Here is a 19,034-nt window from a genome sequence, read left to right as displayed (position 1 = left end):
GCCGCTTCCTCTGCTGCTTCTGTTGCTTCTCCTGTTGCTGCTTTAGCTGCTGCTGCCGCTTCCTCTGCTGCTTCTGTTGCTTCTCCTGCTGCTGCTTTAGCTGCTGCTGCCGCTTCCTCTGCTGCTTCTGTTGCTTCTCCTGCTGCTGCTTTTGCTGCTGCTGCTGCTTCCTCTGCTGCTTCTGTTGCTTCTCCTGCTGCTCCTGCTGTTGCTCCTGCTGCTGCTGCTTCTCCTGCTGCACCTTGGGACGGCGACACTCCCCTGGCTTTGCCCAGGGTCCTCTCCCGTCCAGGAGTCTTGTGTCTTCGGCCGCTGTTGCTGCTCATTACCATGCCGCTTGGTCCTTGTTTGGTGGGTGATTCTGTAATGGTTTTCCTCATCTTCGTCCAAAGAGGAGAGGCGAGAAGGATCGGAGGACCAATATGCGGCGTTGTAAGTGTCCATGGTTGTTTATTTAAACACATAAACTGAACACTCCATACAAAAACAACAGACATAACGTGAATAACTGAAACCGAAAACAGTACCGTGTGGTGTACAACACAGACACGGAAACAATCACCCACAAAACAACAGTGAAACCCAGGCTACCTAAGTATGATTCTCAATCAGAGACAACTAACGAGACCTGCCTCTGATTGAGAACCATACTAGGCCAAACACAGAAAAACAACCTAGACACACAAAACATAGAATGCCCACCCAACTCACGTCCTGACCAACTAAAACAAACAATTAACACAATAACTAGGGTCAGAACGTGACAGACAGGAAGTAAGAAAAATGAAAACACGGCAGTTATGTTCACGTGACAAGTGATTATCCTGGCTTTCGGTAGCAATTATATTATTTTATTGTTTTGTAGAATCTAAAGTAGTAAAGTGTAACGTCAACAAGTATTACTGCTAAAAAGAAGCTTTCTTCTCACAACCGACGTCCCGAGTCATTACTTTGAAGATAGTTATTCTATAGAAAAAAATAGTGCCCACTGTGTGCACTGCCGGTAATACAGTGTACCCTGGTGTGGTACAGGAACAATATGAAGTTATGAAAAATACCACCCAACCCTATCTGACATCCTTTGATGTCATTATCCAGGAAACTATATTATCAACAGTCACGAATATCTTATTAAGCATTATAAATATTCATGACAAGGGCATAAAAAGTGTATCCCTTCAGCTCTATTTCCTTCCACTGAGGCCCTTCACCAACAACATGTCTGCAAATAGACATGCATGATTAACAACTATGCACGAACAGCCCTGGACATGCATAAAAAAATCCTAAACAAGTCACAGGGGGAGAATCTGACCTTTAGGAGACATCCTTAGTTTAACAATCCTGCAATAACGCTATAACAACGCTATGTGAGAAATGCTGCAAAAACGCTGGAACAACTTTAGAATTCAGCAGCCGAGCTGTCCTCCCCCCAATAGGACAGCCACAGTAAGAGAGAGACTAGGCGGGTTCCTTTCAAGAACTATCTTTGGCCCAATCTCCCTGTGCAAATGAGCAGAGCTTTGGGGATTTCTGGCTTTGCATTCCATAATGCCGCAGAGACTGAACGCCTTACAAAGCCTGACTGCAGCAAATTCCACACAATGGAGCTACTCTTCCCCCCCCCCCCCCTCCCTGACTCCCTCTCTCTCTCACTCACTCAGCCCACTGTTGTAAACCATCGATGTCACAAAATAGAGAAGATAAAGGGAGAAAATGAAGGAGGGATTGAGAGAAAAAATATCACCCCCTAATTCCTGCCCATCCTGGTCATTAAATCTACCCAGTAGTGCTCTAAGGACTGCACTTGGGAGGCTCGTAAATGTAAAGTCGCAAATCAAGACCATCTTATACAGATGGCAGGTTCCCTGCCTTGTAGTGTGCTGCACAGTTCAACTTCCACCCCACCCCCATTTGAACCCACCCACCAGGAACCTCCAGCTTCACTCATTGGATGGGCACTCATTCAACCTCTCAGTCTGTCTTGTCACAGTCCATTCAGAACCAGCCGCTGCTCCTGCAAGCTACCACCTTTCTGCCGAAAATGCGGTGAAAAAATAAACTACTTATTGATTCTCCAAAATACAATGCAAAACCTTTGACGTGAAATTAATTCTGATAGCCTGTGAGAGTGAACCAAAGGCTGAGCCTTCACATTTCATCCCGGCCTTTACCTTTCCTGTTATTACAAGCCTACTACAGAACAGAGTTTCACAAGGGTTTGTTTGTAGTAATATCGTTAAAAAACACCACATACACCACAGGGTGTTAGAGTAAAAACACCAAGAAAGGAGCCTATTTGAATACTAAACATTTCATAAAGAGGCAACCTAGGCCATAACAAGCCACTTTATGAGCTAGCACATTGACACATTTACAACGGGGCAGACTCCCCGTTGCCATGGCGTTGCCCATGTGTTTATAATCAGGGTTCACTTTCACAATGTTTAACACATTTCTGCTGTGGATGCCAGACCATGTGACAGCACACAGAAACAAACATACATACATACATAAATGACAAGAGGCCATTCGTGAGGTTTCAGACAAGACATTAACTATGAAAGAACCAAAAAGGAAAGTCTATAACAATCCTGTATGCACTGTAGTATGTCACATAAACATTCCCCGCATAAAACCTCACCACTGCAAGACAAGCTGTCGTCTTGCGCAATGTTCCCTCAAAGAAAATGTGTCACTCTGCTGAGCGCAAACTTGAACGTTGTGAAAATTCTGGCACAAGTTTACTGTGAACACTGAGGCTGTACCCGCTTCAAGTTAGTTTTAACAGTGGTCAAGTAGGCTACTCATGAGACTTTTGAGAGAAAAAAAACATGCAGGGCTTTACACAAACCTGTTAATCCACTTGTCCTTTAGACATGAACATGTTGTTGTGTTGTGTGATGCAAGATACCACTTTACAAAATTAAATGCATAATTATTCCCCTACCATTATACAAAGAATCAGACAAATTATGCTGCCCTCTGCCTATTGGCTACTTAGCTTATTCAAGACCGTCTCAAAATACAACACTGCCCCTTTAAGACAAAAAATATATAATCCTGACTTGCTTTACAAATGTGTCTAGAAATGCACATGTTTTGTTCTCCTGTTGGAATCATTCCCTCCCCCATTGCTAACTACAAATGATCTAGAATTGGGCTAATAACTCACTAACTAGCAAAGGATATGAACAAATGTACTAATGTGCACACGTCGCTACATGTAGCTCTCGCTTTGCTCTCAAAACAAGTGTATCTACTGACGACCTCTCATGCTGTAAAAACAGTCCAGTTCAAAGTGAATGGCAATGGTCTATTTGCATATAGGCCTACTGCATCTCTGATTGGTTATGTCACACCGGTCTGTGTATACGGCCCTGAGTCGCGCCTGTCAATGCAATAGATTCCTACGCCGATGCGTTCTGCCTACAACAAAATCTCTTTGATAGTTTGTTTTGCATACTAAGTCTTGCATAGTTCATTTTGTTTCGGTATGTTGCATTGAAAGTGGCTAATATTGCGTTGACTCGAGCACAATTCCCACAGTAAAGGGAAACGTTGGTAGTGTTAGCTAATGTGGAAAGCTCTAGAAAGTTGAGTGAAGTTCAATCTCGTGCTTCTCTGCTTGGGCTGATATTTCTTCTGCCCGGCTGTCCCTGGGGAGCTGCGTGTCTGCGAGCAGCTTAGAGGGAACATTGGTCTTGTGTCTTTGTAGCTTAAAATGTGTCTTTACACAGCGTAAGCAAGCGGAAGAGCTAGCATCAACAACCGTGGGCCTATACGAGAGGATTCAGGAGAGTGGTTGACAGAATAGAGCTGACAATCCCAGAGCAGGAGTACAGCAGTATCGTCACAAAGAGGAAGGGCAGTAATTTAGTCCTCCGAGACAACAGCTGAAAAATAAATGTGGACCATCAAAGATGGGGGGGGGGGAAAGACGCCTACCGTAATCTGAAAGAAAACCGCTGAGAGTAAAAACTAAACTAAAAACGGTAGCACCGAGCACGGTCCTGGGTGTACTTTGGGGAAAAATACCTTATTCCCCTTTTCCCATGGGAAGAGACACATTTAGAGATATAAGATACTTATATCACAGAAGCCACTGACTTTTTGAGAGCCTTGAGTGATTGGGCCAGGGTCCCTGAGTTCATTCGAGATTGACATTAGTAGAGAAACAAGCATTACACACACACTGGGCAGGCTGACTAGGCTCAGAACATTCAGACACAGACGCCACATTAGAACTGGGATCAGTCGGAGCTCCAGCCCCAGCTCCAGCCCAAGCTCCATCTCAAGCCCCACCTCCAGCTATGCCTCTTATGGGAGACACAGGCATCTGACACAATGCTGCCTGCCCTGCACTAACCAACCAAAATGTCAAAATCCATCACAGGAGAGAGCTACGAAGGGCTTGATATAGGGACTAGGGAGAGAGAAAGAGAGGGGGATAGAAAGAGAGAACAACGGGGAGAGTGAACGAGAGGGAGAAAGTAAGAGAGAATACTGTGAATGAAGAGAGAAAAAGAGATGTGGAGAGAGAAAATGGGCAAACGTGGTAGATATAGAGCCAGAGAAAGGAGAGGTTGGGGAGATGCTTTCAAACAATAACAAAATACCTTCCCACAGCTCTGAGGAACCTATTAGTGGAACATCTGACGGCAGTGCTCTATGCTGGCACACTGCCAGGTCAGGACGAGGAATGCAAAGCCTAGACCTTCAGGGCCTAGCCAGCCAGCAGCATTTCCCCAAATAAACATCTATATACAATGCCCCCTGTCTCTAACACCTGTTTCATTAACAACCCAGTCACCTCTGCCCCCCAGTCCTCACAGCCAGCAATCAGCTGACCCCAAGGTGGGAGGGGCCAGTGTTTTGGTCCTGGGACTGTGGCCGAAATGAGTGAAGCTATGAGAAAGGATTCAATCAAAATGTTGTATTTTTAGCCTCCATACTGGTCAATAAAGCCAATATAAAGTACAAGGCACAGGACTGATGCCATAACTTGGTTCTAACCCCACACAAAAATACACACTACATTTTATCCTTCAAAGGAGCTACTGACTAGTGTCTAATGAGGCTTAAATGTGATCTGCAACTTCATATTCAGGGAGTCAAATATTCCCCACATTCAAGCATTCCTTCAAAACAGTGCTCGAGTTCTGTTGAAAGGTGCCTTGCAGCCCTGAAGGCCAGGCTTGTGTGCACAATTTACAGTGGAATAATGGAAAGGCAGGGAGAGTCGCAGAGGCTAGCTGAGCTGCATTCATGTTCCAACAAGACTGAGCCCAAGCAGGCAGGGCAAAGCGACAGGTGGCTTGCTTAGTTCAAACCCCAGCGAGCATGAAAAACTTGTCAAACTGACACATGATTTGCCCTCCACAGCCCTCCCCTGAACAACACTCAACAGTGACAGATTCAGAGGCATCCAAAGGAGGGAAGAAGAAGAAGAAGAAGAAGAAGAAGAAGAAGAAGAAGTAGAAGAAGGAGGGGGCTCAGCACACCAAACCATAAAACAGTTCCCATGGCAGAGGGGACGTTGACGTGTCCTGGGCATCTTGCAGAGTTGGCAGGGAGGGCAGTGCTCTGTGGCTGTAGGTCTGGCCCATTGACTCCCTTTGAGGCTGGCCTGGAAGCTTGCATATATACAGTACCAGTCAAAAGTTTGGACACACCTATTCATTCCAGGATTTTTCTTTATTTTTTACTCTTTTCCACATTGTAGAATAATAGTAAAGACATCAAAACTATGAAATAACACATACGGAATCATTTAGTAACCAAACAAGTATTAAACAAATGAAAACATATTTTATATGTTAAAAAAAACTTGAATGAGTAGGTGTGTCCAAACTTTTGACTGGTAGTGTATGTTAGGGAGGCTAATTCTGTGCACGTGGTGCCCGTCGTTGAGGCTGAGTTTTTCCTTTGTGCCCAGCTTCCTGCCTGAAGGTCTTTATTTTCACAGATGCACGCAGGTTTCAGAAACGTGTCAAAATGACAAGGGTCAATTAAAAACAAGAGGCCACATATTCCAGAGATTGGACTGTTCTGGAGTTTCAGAGCTGTGTGTGTGTTTTCTGTCTGGCTGTTCGCTGGCACTTGCAGTCTTTAGCTGCCTCCAGTGGACCTATCAGGACCTATCAAAGAAGTGCAGAAGTGCCACTACTGCTGAAGGCACCAGGGTCACAAACTGTGCTTCCATTCATCTGAGACATATTTAAACCAGTTTTACCCTCTAACATAGACCCCTGCCTGCCTACTGACCCTTTACTCTGGTTCTCCAAGAAGCCAATGACACATCCATGACAATACTACCTTGCAATATGCTGAATAGATTATATAATAACAGCCTATAGGGAGGTGGTCAGAGACCTGGCAGTGTGGTGCCAATATAACAACCTCTCCCTCAATGTGATCAAGACAAAGGAGATGATTGTGGACTACAGGAAAAGGAGGGCTGAGCACACACCTATTCTCATTGACAGGGCTGTAGTGGAGCAGGTTGAGAGCTTAGTCCAAAGACACCATGACAGTCGTGAAGAGGGCACGACAATGCTTATTCCCCCCCCAGGAGACTAAAATAATGTGGCATCGTTCCTCAGATCCTCAAAACGTTATACAGCTGCACCATCGAGAGCATGGTTGCATCACCGCCTGATATGGCACCTGCTCGGCCTCCGACCACAAGGCACTACAGAGGGTAGTGAGTACGGCCCAGTGCATCACTGGGGCCAAGCTGCCTGCCATCAAGGACCTCTATACCAGGCAGTGTCAGAGGAAGGCCCTACAAATTGCCAAAGACTCCAGCCACCCTAGTCATAGACTGTTCTCTCTGCTTTCGCATGGCAAGCGGTACCAGTGTGCCAAGTCTAGGTCGAAAAGGCTTAACGGCTTCAACCCCCAAGCCATAAAACTCCTGAACAGCTAACTAAACGGCTACCCAGACTATCTGCATTGACCCCTCCCCCCATGTTTACATTGCTGCTACTCTCTGTTTATTATCTATGCATAGTCACTTTACCTCTACCTCTATGTGCCCCAGCACATTGACTCTGTACCGGTACCCCCTGCATATAGCCTCCACATTGACTCTGTACCAGTACCCCCTGTATATAGCCTCCACATTGACTCTGTACCAGTTCCCCCTGTATATAGCCTCCACATTGACTCTGTACCAGTACCCCCTGTATATAGCCTCCACATTGACTCTGTACCAGTACCCCTGTATATAGCCTCCACATTGACTCTGTACCGGTACCCCCTGTATATAGCCTCCACATTGACTCTGTACCGGTACCCCCTCTATATATCCTCCACATTAACTCTGTACCGGTACCCCCTGTATATAGCCTCCACATTGACTCTGTACCAGTACCCCCTGTATATAGGCTCCATGTTGACTCTGTACCGGTACCCCCTGTATATAGCCCTCACATTGACTCTGTACCAGTACCCCCTGTATATAGCCTCCACATTGACTCTGTACCGGAACACCCTGTATATAGCCTCCAAATTGACTCTGTACCAGTACCCCCTGTATATAGCTTCCACATTGATTCTGTACCAGCACCCCCTGTATATAGCCTCCACATTGACTCTGTACCGGAACACCCTGTATATAGCCTCCACATTGACTCTGTACCAGTACCCCCTGTATATAGCCTCCACATTGACTCTGTACCAGTACCCCCTGTATATAGGCTCCATGTTGACTCTGTACCAGTACCCCCTGTATATAGCCTCCACATTGACTCTGTACCAGTACCCCCTGTATATAGCCTCCACATTGACTCTGTACCGTAACACCCTGTATATAGCCTCCACATTGACTCTGTACCGGTACCCATTGTATATAGCCTCCAAATTGACTCTGTACCGGTACCCCCTGTATATAGCCTCCACATTGACTCTGTACCAGTACCCCCTGTATATAGCCTCCACATTGACTCTGTACCGTAACACCCTGTATATAGCCTCCACATTGACTCTGTACCGGTACCCCCTGTATATAGCCTCCACATTGACTCTGTACCGTAACACCCTGAATATAGCCTCCACATTGACTCTGTACCAGTACCCCCTGTATATAGCCTCCACATTGACTCTGTACCGTAACACCCTGTATATAGCCTCCACATTGACTCTGTACCGTAACACCCTGAATATAGCCTCCACATTGACTCTGTACCGGTACCCCCTGTATATAGCCTCCACATTGACTCTGTACCGTAACACCCTGTATATAGCCTCCACATTGACTCTGTACCGGTACCCCCTGTATATAGCCTCCACATTGACTCTGTACCGTAACACCCTGTATATAGCCTCCACATTGACTCTGTACCGGTACCCCCTGTATATAGCCTCCACATTGACTCTGTACCGGTACCCCCTGTATATAGCCTCCACATTGACTCTGTACCGGTACCCCCTGTATATAGCCTCCACATTGACTCTGTACCGGTACCCCCTGTATATAGCCTCCACATTGACTCTGTACCGGTACCCCCTGTATATAGCCTACACATTGACTCTGTACCAGTACCCCCTGTATATAGCCTCCACATTGACTCTGTACCAGTACCCCCTGTATATAGGCTCCATGTTGACTCTGTACCAGTACCCCCTGTATATAGCCTCCACATTGACTCTGTACCAGTACCCCCTGTATATAGCCTCCACATTGACTCTGTACCGTAACACCCTGTATATAGCCTCCACATTGACTCTGTACCGGTACCCATTGTATATAGCCTCCAAATTGACTCTGTACCGGTACCCCCTGTATATAGCCTCCACATTGACTCTGTAACAGTACCCCCTGTATATAGCCTCCACATTGACTCTGTACCGTAACACCCTGTATATAGCCTCCACATTGACTCTGTACCGGTACCCCCTGTATATAGCCTCCACATTGACTCTGTACCGTAACACCCTGAATATAGCCTCCACATTGACTCTGTACCAGTACCCCCTGTATATAGCCTCCACATTGACTCTGTACCGTAACACCCTGTATATAGCCTCCACATTGACTCTGTACCGGTACCCCCTGTATATAGCCTCCACATTGACTCTGTACCGGTACCCCCTGTATATAGCCTCCACATTGACTCTGTACCAGTACCCCCTGTATATAGCCTCCACATTGACTCTGTACCAGTACCCCCTGTATATAGGCTCCATGTTGACTCTGTACCAGTACCCCCTGTATATAGCCTCCACATTGACTCTGTACCAGTACCCCCTGTATATAGCCTCCACATTGACTCTGTACCGTAACACCCTGTATATAGCCTCCACATTGACTCTGTACCGGTACCCATTGTATATAGCCTCCAAATTGACTCTGTACCGGTACCCCCTGTATATAGCCTCCACATTGACTCTGTAACAGTACCCCCTGTATATAGCCTCCACATTGACTCTGTACCGTAACACCCTGTATATAGCCTCCACATTGACTCTGTACCGGTACCCCCTGTATATAGCCTCCACATTGACTCTGTACCGTAACACCCTGAATATAGCCTCCACATTGACTCTGTACCAGTACCCCCTGTATATAGCCTCCACATTGACTCTGTACCGTAACACCCTGTATATAGCCTCCACATTGACTCTGTACCGTAACACCCTGAATATAGCCTCCACATTGACTCTGTACCGGTACCCCCTGTATATAGCCTCCACATTGACTCTGTACCGTAACACCCTGTATATAGCCTCCACATTGACTCTGTACCGGTACCCCCTGTATATAGCCTCCACATTGACTCTGTACCGTAACACCCTGTATATAGCCTCCACATTGACTCTGTACCGGTACCCCCTGTATATAGCCTCCACATTGACTCTGTACCGGTACCCCCTGTATATAGCCTCCACATTGACTCTGTACCAGTACCCCCTGTATATAGCCTCCACATTGACTCTGTACCGGTACCCCCTGTATATAGCCTCCACATTGACTCTGTACCGGTACCCCCTGTATATAGCCTCCACATTGACTCTGTACCGGTACCCCCTGTATATAGCCTCCACATTGACTCTGTACCGTAACACCCTGTATATAGCCTCCACATTGACTCTGTACCGGTACCCCCTGTATATAGCCTCCACATTGACTCTGTACCGGTACCCCCTGTATATAGCCTCCACATTGACTCTGTACCGGTACCCCCCTGTATATAGCCTCCACATTGACTCTGTACCGGTACCCCCTGTATATAGCCTCCACATTGTCTCTGTACCGGTACCGCCTGTATATAGCCTCCACATTGACTCTGTACCGGTACCCCCTGTATATAGCCTCCACATTGACTCTGTACCGGTACCCCCTGTATATAGCCTCCACATTGACTCTGTACCGGTACCCCCTGTATATAGCCTCCACATTGACTCTGTACCGGTACCCCCCTGTATATAGCCTCCACATTGACTCTGTACCGGTACCCCCTGTATATAGCCTCCACATTGACTCTGTACCGGTACCCCCTGTATATAGCCTCCACATTGACTCTGTACCAGTACCCCCTGTATATAGCCTCCACATTGACTCTGTACCGTAACACCCTGTATATAGCCTCCACATTGACTCTGTACCGGTACCCCCTGTATATAGCCTCCACATTGACTCTGTACCGTAACACCCTGTATATAGCCTCCACATTGACTCTGTACCGGTACCCCCTGTATATAGCCTCCACATTGACTCTGTACCGTAACACCCTGTATATAGCCTCCACATTGACTCTGTACCGGTACCCCCTGTATATAGCCTCCACATTGACTCTGTACCGGTACCCCCTGTATATAGCCTCCACATTGACTCTGTACCGGTACCCCCTGTATATAGCCTCCACATTGACTCTGTACCGGTACCCCCTGTATATAGCCTCCACATTGACTCTGTACCAGTACCCCCTGTATATAGCCTCCACATTGACTCTGTACCGGTACCCCCTGTATATAGCCTCCACATTGACTCTGTACCGGTACCCCCTGTATATAGCCTCCACATTGACTCTGTACTGGTACCCCCTGTATATAGCCTCCACATTGACTCTGTACCGGTACCCCCTGTATATAGCCTCCACATTGACTCTGTACCGGTACCCCCTGTATATAGCCTCCACATTGACTCTGTACCAGTACACCCTGTATATAGCCTCCACATTGACTCTGTACCGGTACCCCCTGTATATAGCCTCCACATTGACTCTGTACCAGTACACCCTGTATATAGCCTCCACATTGACTCTGTACCGGTACCCCCTGTATATAGCCCCGCTACTATTATTTTATTGTTGCTCTTTAATATTTTTTTGTTTTGTATTTATTGTTTACTTCAGTTTATTTTGCAAACACTTTCTTAACACTTGTTTTTTCTTAAAACAGCATTGATGGTTGGGCTTGTAAAGTAAGCATTTCAATGTATGGTCTACACCTGTTGTATTCAGCGCATGTGACAAATAAAATTTGATTTGAAATTAACTAAGCCATATTGGTCGAGGGCCATCCACTTGCAGTCCAACAGGCTTAATTAAGCAAGCGCTTGGAGGAAAGGTCATCCCATGGTGCAGTTTCTCACAAAGCTCACATGCAGAGAACTATATTAGGCTTCACAATACCCCATGTGATCCAACAACGTAAACTAGTTTTTATATTTATATGTATATTTGGTTGAGTTGTCAACTAATGTGAAATCAACGTGAAATCAAACAAACATGTCACCCTGTCATTGGATTTAGGTTCAACCTCGGGTGAAAAAAAGATGAAATTCCCTTTTGTTGATTACTTTTTGCAAACTTTTCCATGTTGATTCAACTTCATCACATTACATTTTTTCTATGGCTGACTTCGATAGCTGCCTAACCCTCCAAAAAACGTTCAGTAGGGCCTAGCTCAGTCACTGGCAGACGTCAAAGGTGTCTTGGAACTTTACTAAGGCACGTCCCTTCCAACGGCTATGCAACCGATAACGAAGCCGTTGAACTCTTTTCCGTAATGTGGGTAGCCTATAGGCTGAAAAAAGTTATAGTTTTTCTTTAGTGAGTCAACTGAATAAACCAATGCATGACAGATAACGAACAAGCATATGTATAAGATAAGCCTAAAAAACTAAATCCATGTGATGAGGAACTTAAAAACGATCAAAACTCCCAGACTCCATCATTGCAAATTTGAATAGGCAACCAGAATGGTGGTCTGGTCCCAAAGATGACAGTAGCTCTTCTCATCTTGCTTTCTCAACTGTGCTTTAGATACGGAAATATTAGATAAAGTCTAACTGTTTAAATTATTGTACACCAACATAAGAGATCGTATAACCGTCTCAAAGCGCTTGGGTTGATGTGACTCCTCCAGAAATCAGTGCATTCATTCCGTTCCCTCCATCGCCTACTAACTTTTCCCGTTAGATACAATGTAATCTTACTTACAGGATGGTTGTCGACGGAGCAACAGCAGGTACGGTTTCCAGGTTTAAATGCATACATCTCACGGTAGTGCGAAAACATAAACACCGACTTGGACAAGAATATACAGGCTGCGGGCCACTGGCGACCAAAATCAGTGCTACCGCGACTACAAAAGGGGATACGACTTGACCCGTCCACAGCGCCATTGCTAGGGAGTCAGCAGCGCAGAGAACACACCGCCAGCAACCCCTTTTGCCGAAACTAACATCGGCTGAGTTATAGTAAAGCTAGGGAACTCAGCTGACTGAGTGAGCGAAAGAGACAAAGAGAGAGAGAGAGAGAGATCTAGGGCAGTGTTACAAATTATGTTGGACAGGGGAGAAACTCTAACTAATGGAAAGCCTGGTTAATAAAATGATACTTTGTAGCCTGCATCTGTATAGAGATGTCCGATTAAAAAAAAAAAAATCAACTATGTAGCCTACTAAATTAGTGGTACATACAGTTAAGCGATACCAATTTTGCTTAATACTATTAAAAAGAATGATGTAATAAATAAATAAATAAAACGTGTAAATTGCTTATTCAGATGTTATTCCCATATAACCTGGAAATTATGCCCTAAAATGTTGCCAGTTTGTCTCTCACTGGGTGGAAAGCACTCTATTGATACTCTATTGATGTGCCTATTCTGAGCCAAATATGCAAACAGATTGCCATAAAATTATATGGTTTGGGACGTTATAATGGTTTAGGACGTTATAACCGTTTAGGACGTTATAATGGTTTAGGATGCAGGTAAAAAAAAACTTTGTCCAAGAAATATAACGTTATACAGTGCTCTGTGCTGCTCTCTGCTGGTTTTCCTGTGGCAATGGTACTTGTTACAGTACTTGTAACAAAACACCCACTCCACTTTATAGCCGTCAAAATAAACGTCAAATTTATCACATAGCGTAAAGTGAATCCCAAGAAAGCTTTATTCTTATTTATTTACTCTTATTGCAAAACATCAAGATTGTCGAGGAATAAAACAACCAAGCGATTCTCTTGTGAATTGAAAAAACCCATGTGAATGAATGCAGCCTTTAGCTGAATGGGTTCCAAGAATGATGGGTTTTACGCACTGAATTGAGAGCATGAACAAGGATGATGACTAGACATCAAAGCTTACAGGCCTGTGGCAACACAATTTTTCTTTATTCAGAGTAAGATGTGTTCAACATCCAGCATGACAAAATTTTTACAAAGTTCACAATTTAAAAATGAAATATCACAGCAACTTGTGATCTCACACATTTATAGCAAAATTAAAATGTCAACAAATCCATGCTGTGTAGTACAAAAATAAATTAAACTTCAGTTCCACAGAGAGCACAATAGTTTATACAAAATCCTGTCTTCGTTAATGAATACTTAAATCAACCTCAAAATGAATAAGATAGAATAAATAAACTCTGATGAATTCACAATAATTTATATGAAAATTCAGCATTCTAATATGTGACAACTTTTGTGTCCCCTATGTAAATATTCACAGAAAACTTTTTTCAAATGTGATTTTATGTACCAACGGTAGATGAGCAGCCGGTTTGTGCTTTAAATCCCTTTCCATTGTACTGATAATGAGAATGAATTCAAGAACTGATACTAACTAGTACTCTACTGAAAGCATTACTATATTGGCAAAAAGCTGCAGACACGATGCTGTGGAGAAAGGCATATGCAGCCATTGACAAAGGAGCCCTAAAAGAGGACGTAAAAGTACAATAGATGAGATCAGTTAAACAACAAGCACCTTTGCATTAGCTCTTAAAAGGCAAATTCTCAACATGGTCGTTAACAACTAATAACACAACAGAAAGAGGGGCCGCATACAGACATGGAGCTGCATCCCCCGATTCAGAGTTTTAAAAAAGAGAATACGCCCTCAATTTTCTTTTTTATTTTATTTTTACCTTTAATTGATTGACTATTTAATTTGTACAGTGATTAGATATAAAGTGCTGCTGGGGATTATTTAATACTCATATAACATACCCAAATGAAATAGCATCATTGTTTAACATTTGATAATACAGTATTAGTGGTATGGTTATAATCATAATTTCTGATTCAAATCCCTGTAGTCTCCTTCAGTGGAACTAATTCATCACCTAGTGGCTTCAAGCAGTTATTTGCTCCAATCGTGTTTCAAAGGAACACCTGGAAATTGCACACCGCCACATGTTAGGATAGTATCTGTAGGACAAGTGCAAATAGTCTACTGGCACATAAGTGGGGACAATGACCCTGTAAGTCCCGCTCTTTCTCATACTCTAGTATAAATACTCTTTACAAAACTCTTGTTACTCTCCGCTTAGGCTCTCAGGTACTGCTTTAGTTTCTGTAGAAACATCAAAACATGGAAACAAAGGTGTCCTTGTGCAAAATTGTATGTAAAGAAAGTGGAACTCGTAAAGCATCTTTCATCTTTAAAACTGAATGTTCAACTTAAATACCTTTTTGTATTGAAAGGTTTATATAACATTTTATATTTGACATGTAGTGAAAAGATTCCTTTCCCCCCCCCCCCCATGTTTATAAACAGGTAATTGCATATACCCCCCCAATTGTTTTTGCATCCCATATCTATTATAAACATATGATTTAGAGATACATTGCTGAGACATTGCCCGATTCTAGCAACATAAGTTTTGACATTTGAACCAGAACTAATACTAAATGCTAGAATGATGCCTTGATACTCTATTTCCGTTATACATCACATTGTTGCTGATTGAATGACAATGGGTATCTACCAACACAAAAGATCAAGAGTGAATAGTCCTTTTCAAGACAATGGGATTTCCACCATTGGGTTTCCGTGTCATGATGTTTACAATAAAACTATAACATTCATACAAACATCAAGTCAGTTTCTTTCCATACTCATTTCCAACACCTATTTAAAAATGCCCCCACCTACAGCTACCAACCTTTAAAAAAGGTTTCAAAAAAAGTACTTTGCAACCAAGTCTATTCAACAATCTGCACACAAGAAGAAGAAAAGACATCTTTAGAATTCCAAAATCATCCATTGAGGAAAAGATCGTTGAAAAGTAGCTACCTCCTTGCAGTTCCCTCTTGATTTTTGTTTTGTTTTCACTGTCCAGAGCAGCTTTTTCATCTAAAATCTTCATCATCAAGCATTAAAAATGACTAAAGTCCTATGTTAATCAGCTTACTGTCCAGAAATATACACAAAAAATGTGCATACACGAGCAGCTAGAAACATTACATCACACTATTTCAGCTCATACAGTATGAAAACGTACAAAATGTGAATGTCTTCAAAAACTATTCTGCCACTTACTTTTTTTTTCTCATCAAAGCAAGACAAAAAAAGAAAAATCATTATGAAGTTTTCTAAGCATAACATTTCTTTTTTTTTTGAAGATCAAAAATCTGTATCTAACACTGTATGATAAGTTACAGCAGCAAACCATGAGGCGTCATCCTATCATGTCACTTCTAGTTCTTTCCTGTGGGTGTTGTTTTCCTTCACTCCTCTTTGAGAAGAAGCTCTGGCGTTTGCTGGTTCTAGCGGGCTGGGCTACACTTGGATTCCTTGCACCGCTTGTTTGATGTTTTCCAGCAGGGCTTTGTTCTCAGGGCTCTGGTACTGCTCCTGGTTGGTGTACATGTCTGTTAGCGTGGTCACGTAAGCATCAAAGTTCTGATCGCTGATCGGCTCCTGTGAAACATTTCAACAACACCAGAATTAGGTTAGATCATAAGAAAAAGAGGTGAAAAAGAGAGAACAGAAGACAGGCCTAAAACAAAAACTAAAGTCATCCTTTGAGGAGCTTAGCCTTACAAACAGTTTTTTAACCAACATGTTTTACCACAGATAAAACCACTTGAAACAAACTATTCTCTGAACTAGGCCTTTTCATATTTAAATGCTCTAAAAGTGATAGTCATCGAAATAAGGTGTCTTACAACAGGTTAAAGGCTGAGAGGTGGTGGTTTTACACAAAGATGATCCACACAGAGTAAGATGTCATGCAGCGATGTCCACGTTGGGAAAATAGGGTCATGCTGCAGTGTCTATACGCATTGTATGTACATGCACTTTGCAACCAACAAGGGCACATTCATTTAGCTAAATCAAGCTTTTTCCATTCAAATAGATGATCATTGCGGTTAGAACATTTGGAAAAAAGGGAAATTCAGGAATGGAAGTGATTCAGGATTTTTTTTTTTATCGCATCAAGAGATGTAAGATGACTGGAAAAAAGACAAGGTCACCCCGAATAAAAAACAGATGGACATGGGAAAGACAATAGGAGGACATGCATGGGAGAGATTCTGAACCAGACAGATGACTAACTCTACTGACTATTAGGGTGGCACTGACACGAGTAGCATATTATAGTGTCCAGATGAGGAAATAAAGAGCAGGATTAACAGAACGAAAAGCAGTGTTAGAGTAAGAATATGACGAATGATTGTCTTACTATCTGATGCATCTGTAAGCAGCTGTTATTTCTAATGGGAGCCTCTTTGTATGAAAGCGGTTTCTATGGGGGGGTGGGGGGAAAGGTTAGTTACTGTTAGTTGGTGCCTAGTTACTGGTACTCTCTCAAACAATCACTAGACGGTAGCATTGTAGCTGCAGTACCAACAGCACATCTAACTAAATGTAACTTTGAAGGAAGTAAAGGCAAGACAAAGCAAAGCATACAGTACAAGAATACATGTGTGGTAGCGAACTGGGACTGCAACTGAATCCAGCTCACAACAAAGTCAGAATGATCAGAGCATCTGGAATGATGTCTCATTGTGTTCATACACAAAGGTTACACATTTTTAGATGAAGAGATATCGTTTAAAAAAATTAAACTATGATAAATGGCAGCATTATGGCTTGTAAGAAAATGTCAAAATGGCCATTTGAGAATAACACGGACATCAGTCATAGTTTTTGGACCAGTGCTATTTTGTCCTTCTTTTTCTAAAGACTATAGGGATTTTTATTTATGGATTCTTATGGAGAAAGGCTGTTTTTGGCATGCCCTAAAATACTTTTAGCCCTGCAGTAAAAACAGACCTGCAATTATAGCATCACATGTACTGTACTATGAAAATCCATGATAGATCAACAAGTTAGTTTGTTGAACTTGCAAACATAATATAGCCTGTAGCTACAGACAGTGTCAAAATGGCGGAGACTAAGTTTCCATTGCACTGAGAACAGGCAGGTACAGAAGATAGCAATATTTGATCAACATTTTTGTTTAAGACTGCCTTTCCAATCTGTCTATATGTTGGATATCAGAAAACATTATCAGCAGGCTGTTGTTTGGTCACCATTGTAAGTCTCTGCATGTAGAAATGGACCCCTAATTCATAACACAAGCCTCATATACAGTGCCTTCGGAAAGTATTCAGACCACTTGACTTTTTCCACATTTTGTTAGGTTACAGTCTTATTTTAAAATTGATTACATCGTTTTTTTCTCTCACCAATCTACACCCATAATGACAAAGCAAGAACTTGTTTTTAGACTGAAATATCACATTTACATAAGTATTCAGATCCTTTACTCAGTACTTTGTTGAAGCACCTTTGGCAGCGATTACAGCCTCAAGTCTTCTTGGGTATGAAGCTACACGCTTGGCACACCTTTATTTGGAGAGTTTCTCCCATCCTTTTCTGCAGATCCTCTCAAATTCTGTCAGATTGGATAGGGAGCAATGCTGCACAGCTATTTTCAGGTCTCTTGAGAGATGTTTGATCGGGTTCTAGTCCGGGCTCTGACTGGGCCACTCAAGGACATTCAGAGACTTGTCCCAAAGCCACTCCTGCGTTGTCTTGGCTGTGTGCTTAGGGTTGTTGTCCTGTTGGAAGGTGAACCTTTACCCCAGTCGGAGGTCCTGATCACTCTGAAGCAGGTTTCATCAAGGATCTCTCTGTACATTGCTCCGTTCATCTTTGCCTCGATCCTGACTATTCCCCCAGTCCCTGCTGCTGAAAAACATCCCCACAGCATGATGCTGCCACCACCATGCTTCACCGTAGGGTTGGTGCCAGGCTTCCTCCAGACGTGACGCTTGGCATTCAGGCCGCTTGGCATTCAGGCCAAACAGTTCAATCTTGGTTTCATCAGAACAGAGAATCTTGTTTCTCATGGTCTGAGAGTCCTTTAGGTGCCTTTGCAAACTCAAAGCGGACTGGCTACTCTACCATAAAGGTCTGATTGGTGGAGTGATGCCGAGATGGTTGTCCTTCTGGAGTGTTCCCACATCTCCAAAGTGGGACTGTAGAGCTCTGTCAGAGTGACCATTGGGTTCTTGGTCACCTCCCTGAGCAAGGCCTTTCTCCCCCGATTGCTCAGTTTGGCCGGGCAGCCAGCTCTAGGAAGAGTCTTGGTGGTTCCAACCTTCTTCCATATAAGAATGATAGAGGCCACTGTGTTGCGTAAATATTTTGGTACCCTTCCCCAGATCTGTGCCTCAACACAATACTGTCTCGGAGGTCTACAGACAATTCCTTCGACCTCATGGCTTGGTTTTTGCTCTGATGTGCACTGTCAACTGTGGGATCTTATATAGACACGT

The 19,034-nt window shown here is 43.5% G+C and overlaps 2 protein-coding genes across 8 annotated transcripts in view; both read right to left on the bottom strand.

The window, feature by feature from the left end:
• Positions 1-12,710, bottom strand: part of LOC109903921 (peroxidasin) — a 97,302-nt gene extending 84,592 nt beyond the window's left edge. Inside the window, exon 1 of one of the 2 annotated variants that reach the window (XM_020500932.2) lies at positions 12,450-12,710. In XM_020500932.2, coding sequence (XP_020356521.2) covers positions 12,450-12,634 — 185 coding nt within the window. In that variant the 5' untranslated portion in view covers positions 12,635-12,710. The remainder of the gene's footprint in view (positions 1-12,449) is intronic. The other variant, XM_020500933.2, reaches the window with a different exon arrangement.
• An 888-nt stretch (positions 12,711-13,598) lies between these two features.
• Positions 13,599-19,034, bottom strand: part of LOC109904515 (myelin transcription factor 1-like protein) — a 135,922-nt gene continuing 130,486 nt past the window's right edge. For 4 of the 6 annotated variants that reach the window (XM_031788295.1, XM_031788292.1, XM_031788291.1 and 1 more), the window contains exons 22-23: positions 16,931-16,993; positions 13,599-16,164 (exon numbers count right to left, since the gene is read on the bottom strand). In XM_031788295.1, coding sequence (XP_031644155.1) covers positions 16,024-16,164; positions 16,931-16,993 — 204 coding nt within the window. In that variant the 3' untranslated portion in view covers positions 13,599-16,023. The remainder of the gene's footprint in view (positions 16,165-16,930; positions 16,994-19,034) is intronic. The other 2 variants (XM_031788294.1, XM_031788296.1) reach the window with 2 other exon arrangements.

This window comes from Oncorhynchus kisutch, linkage group LG14 (assembly GCF_002021735.2).
Source record: "Oncorhynchus kisutch isolate 150728-3 linkage group LG14, Okis_V2, whole genome shotgun sequence".
Classification (NCBI taxonomy): domain Eukaryota; kingdom Metazoa; phylum Chordata; class Actinopteri; order Salmoniformes; family Salmonidae; genus Oncorhynchus; species Oncorhynchus kisutch.
This window is presented reverse-complemented; position numbering and strand designations above follow the sequence as displayed.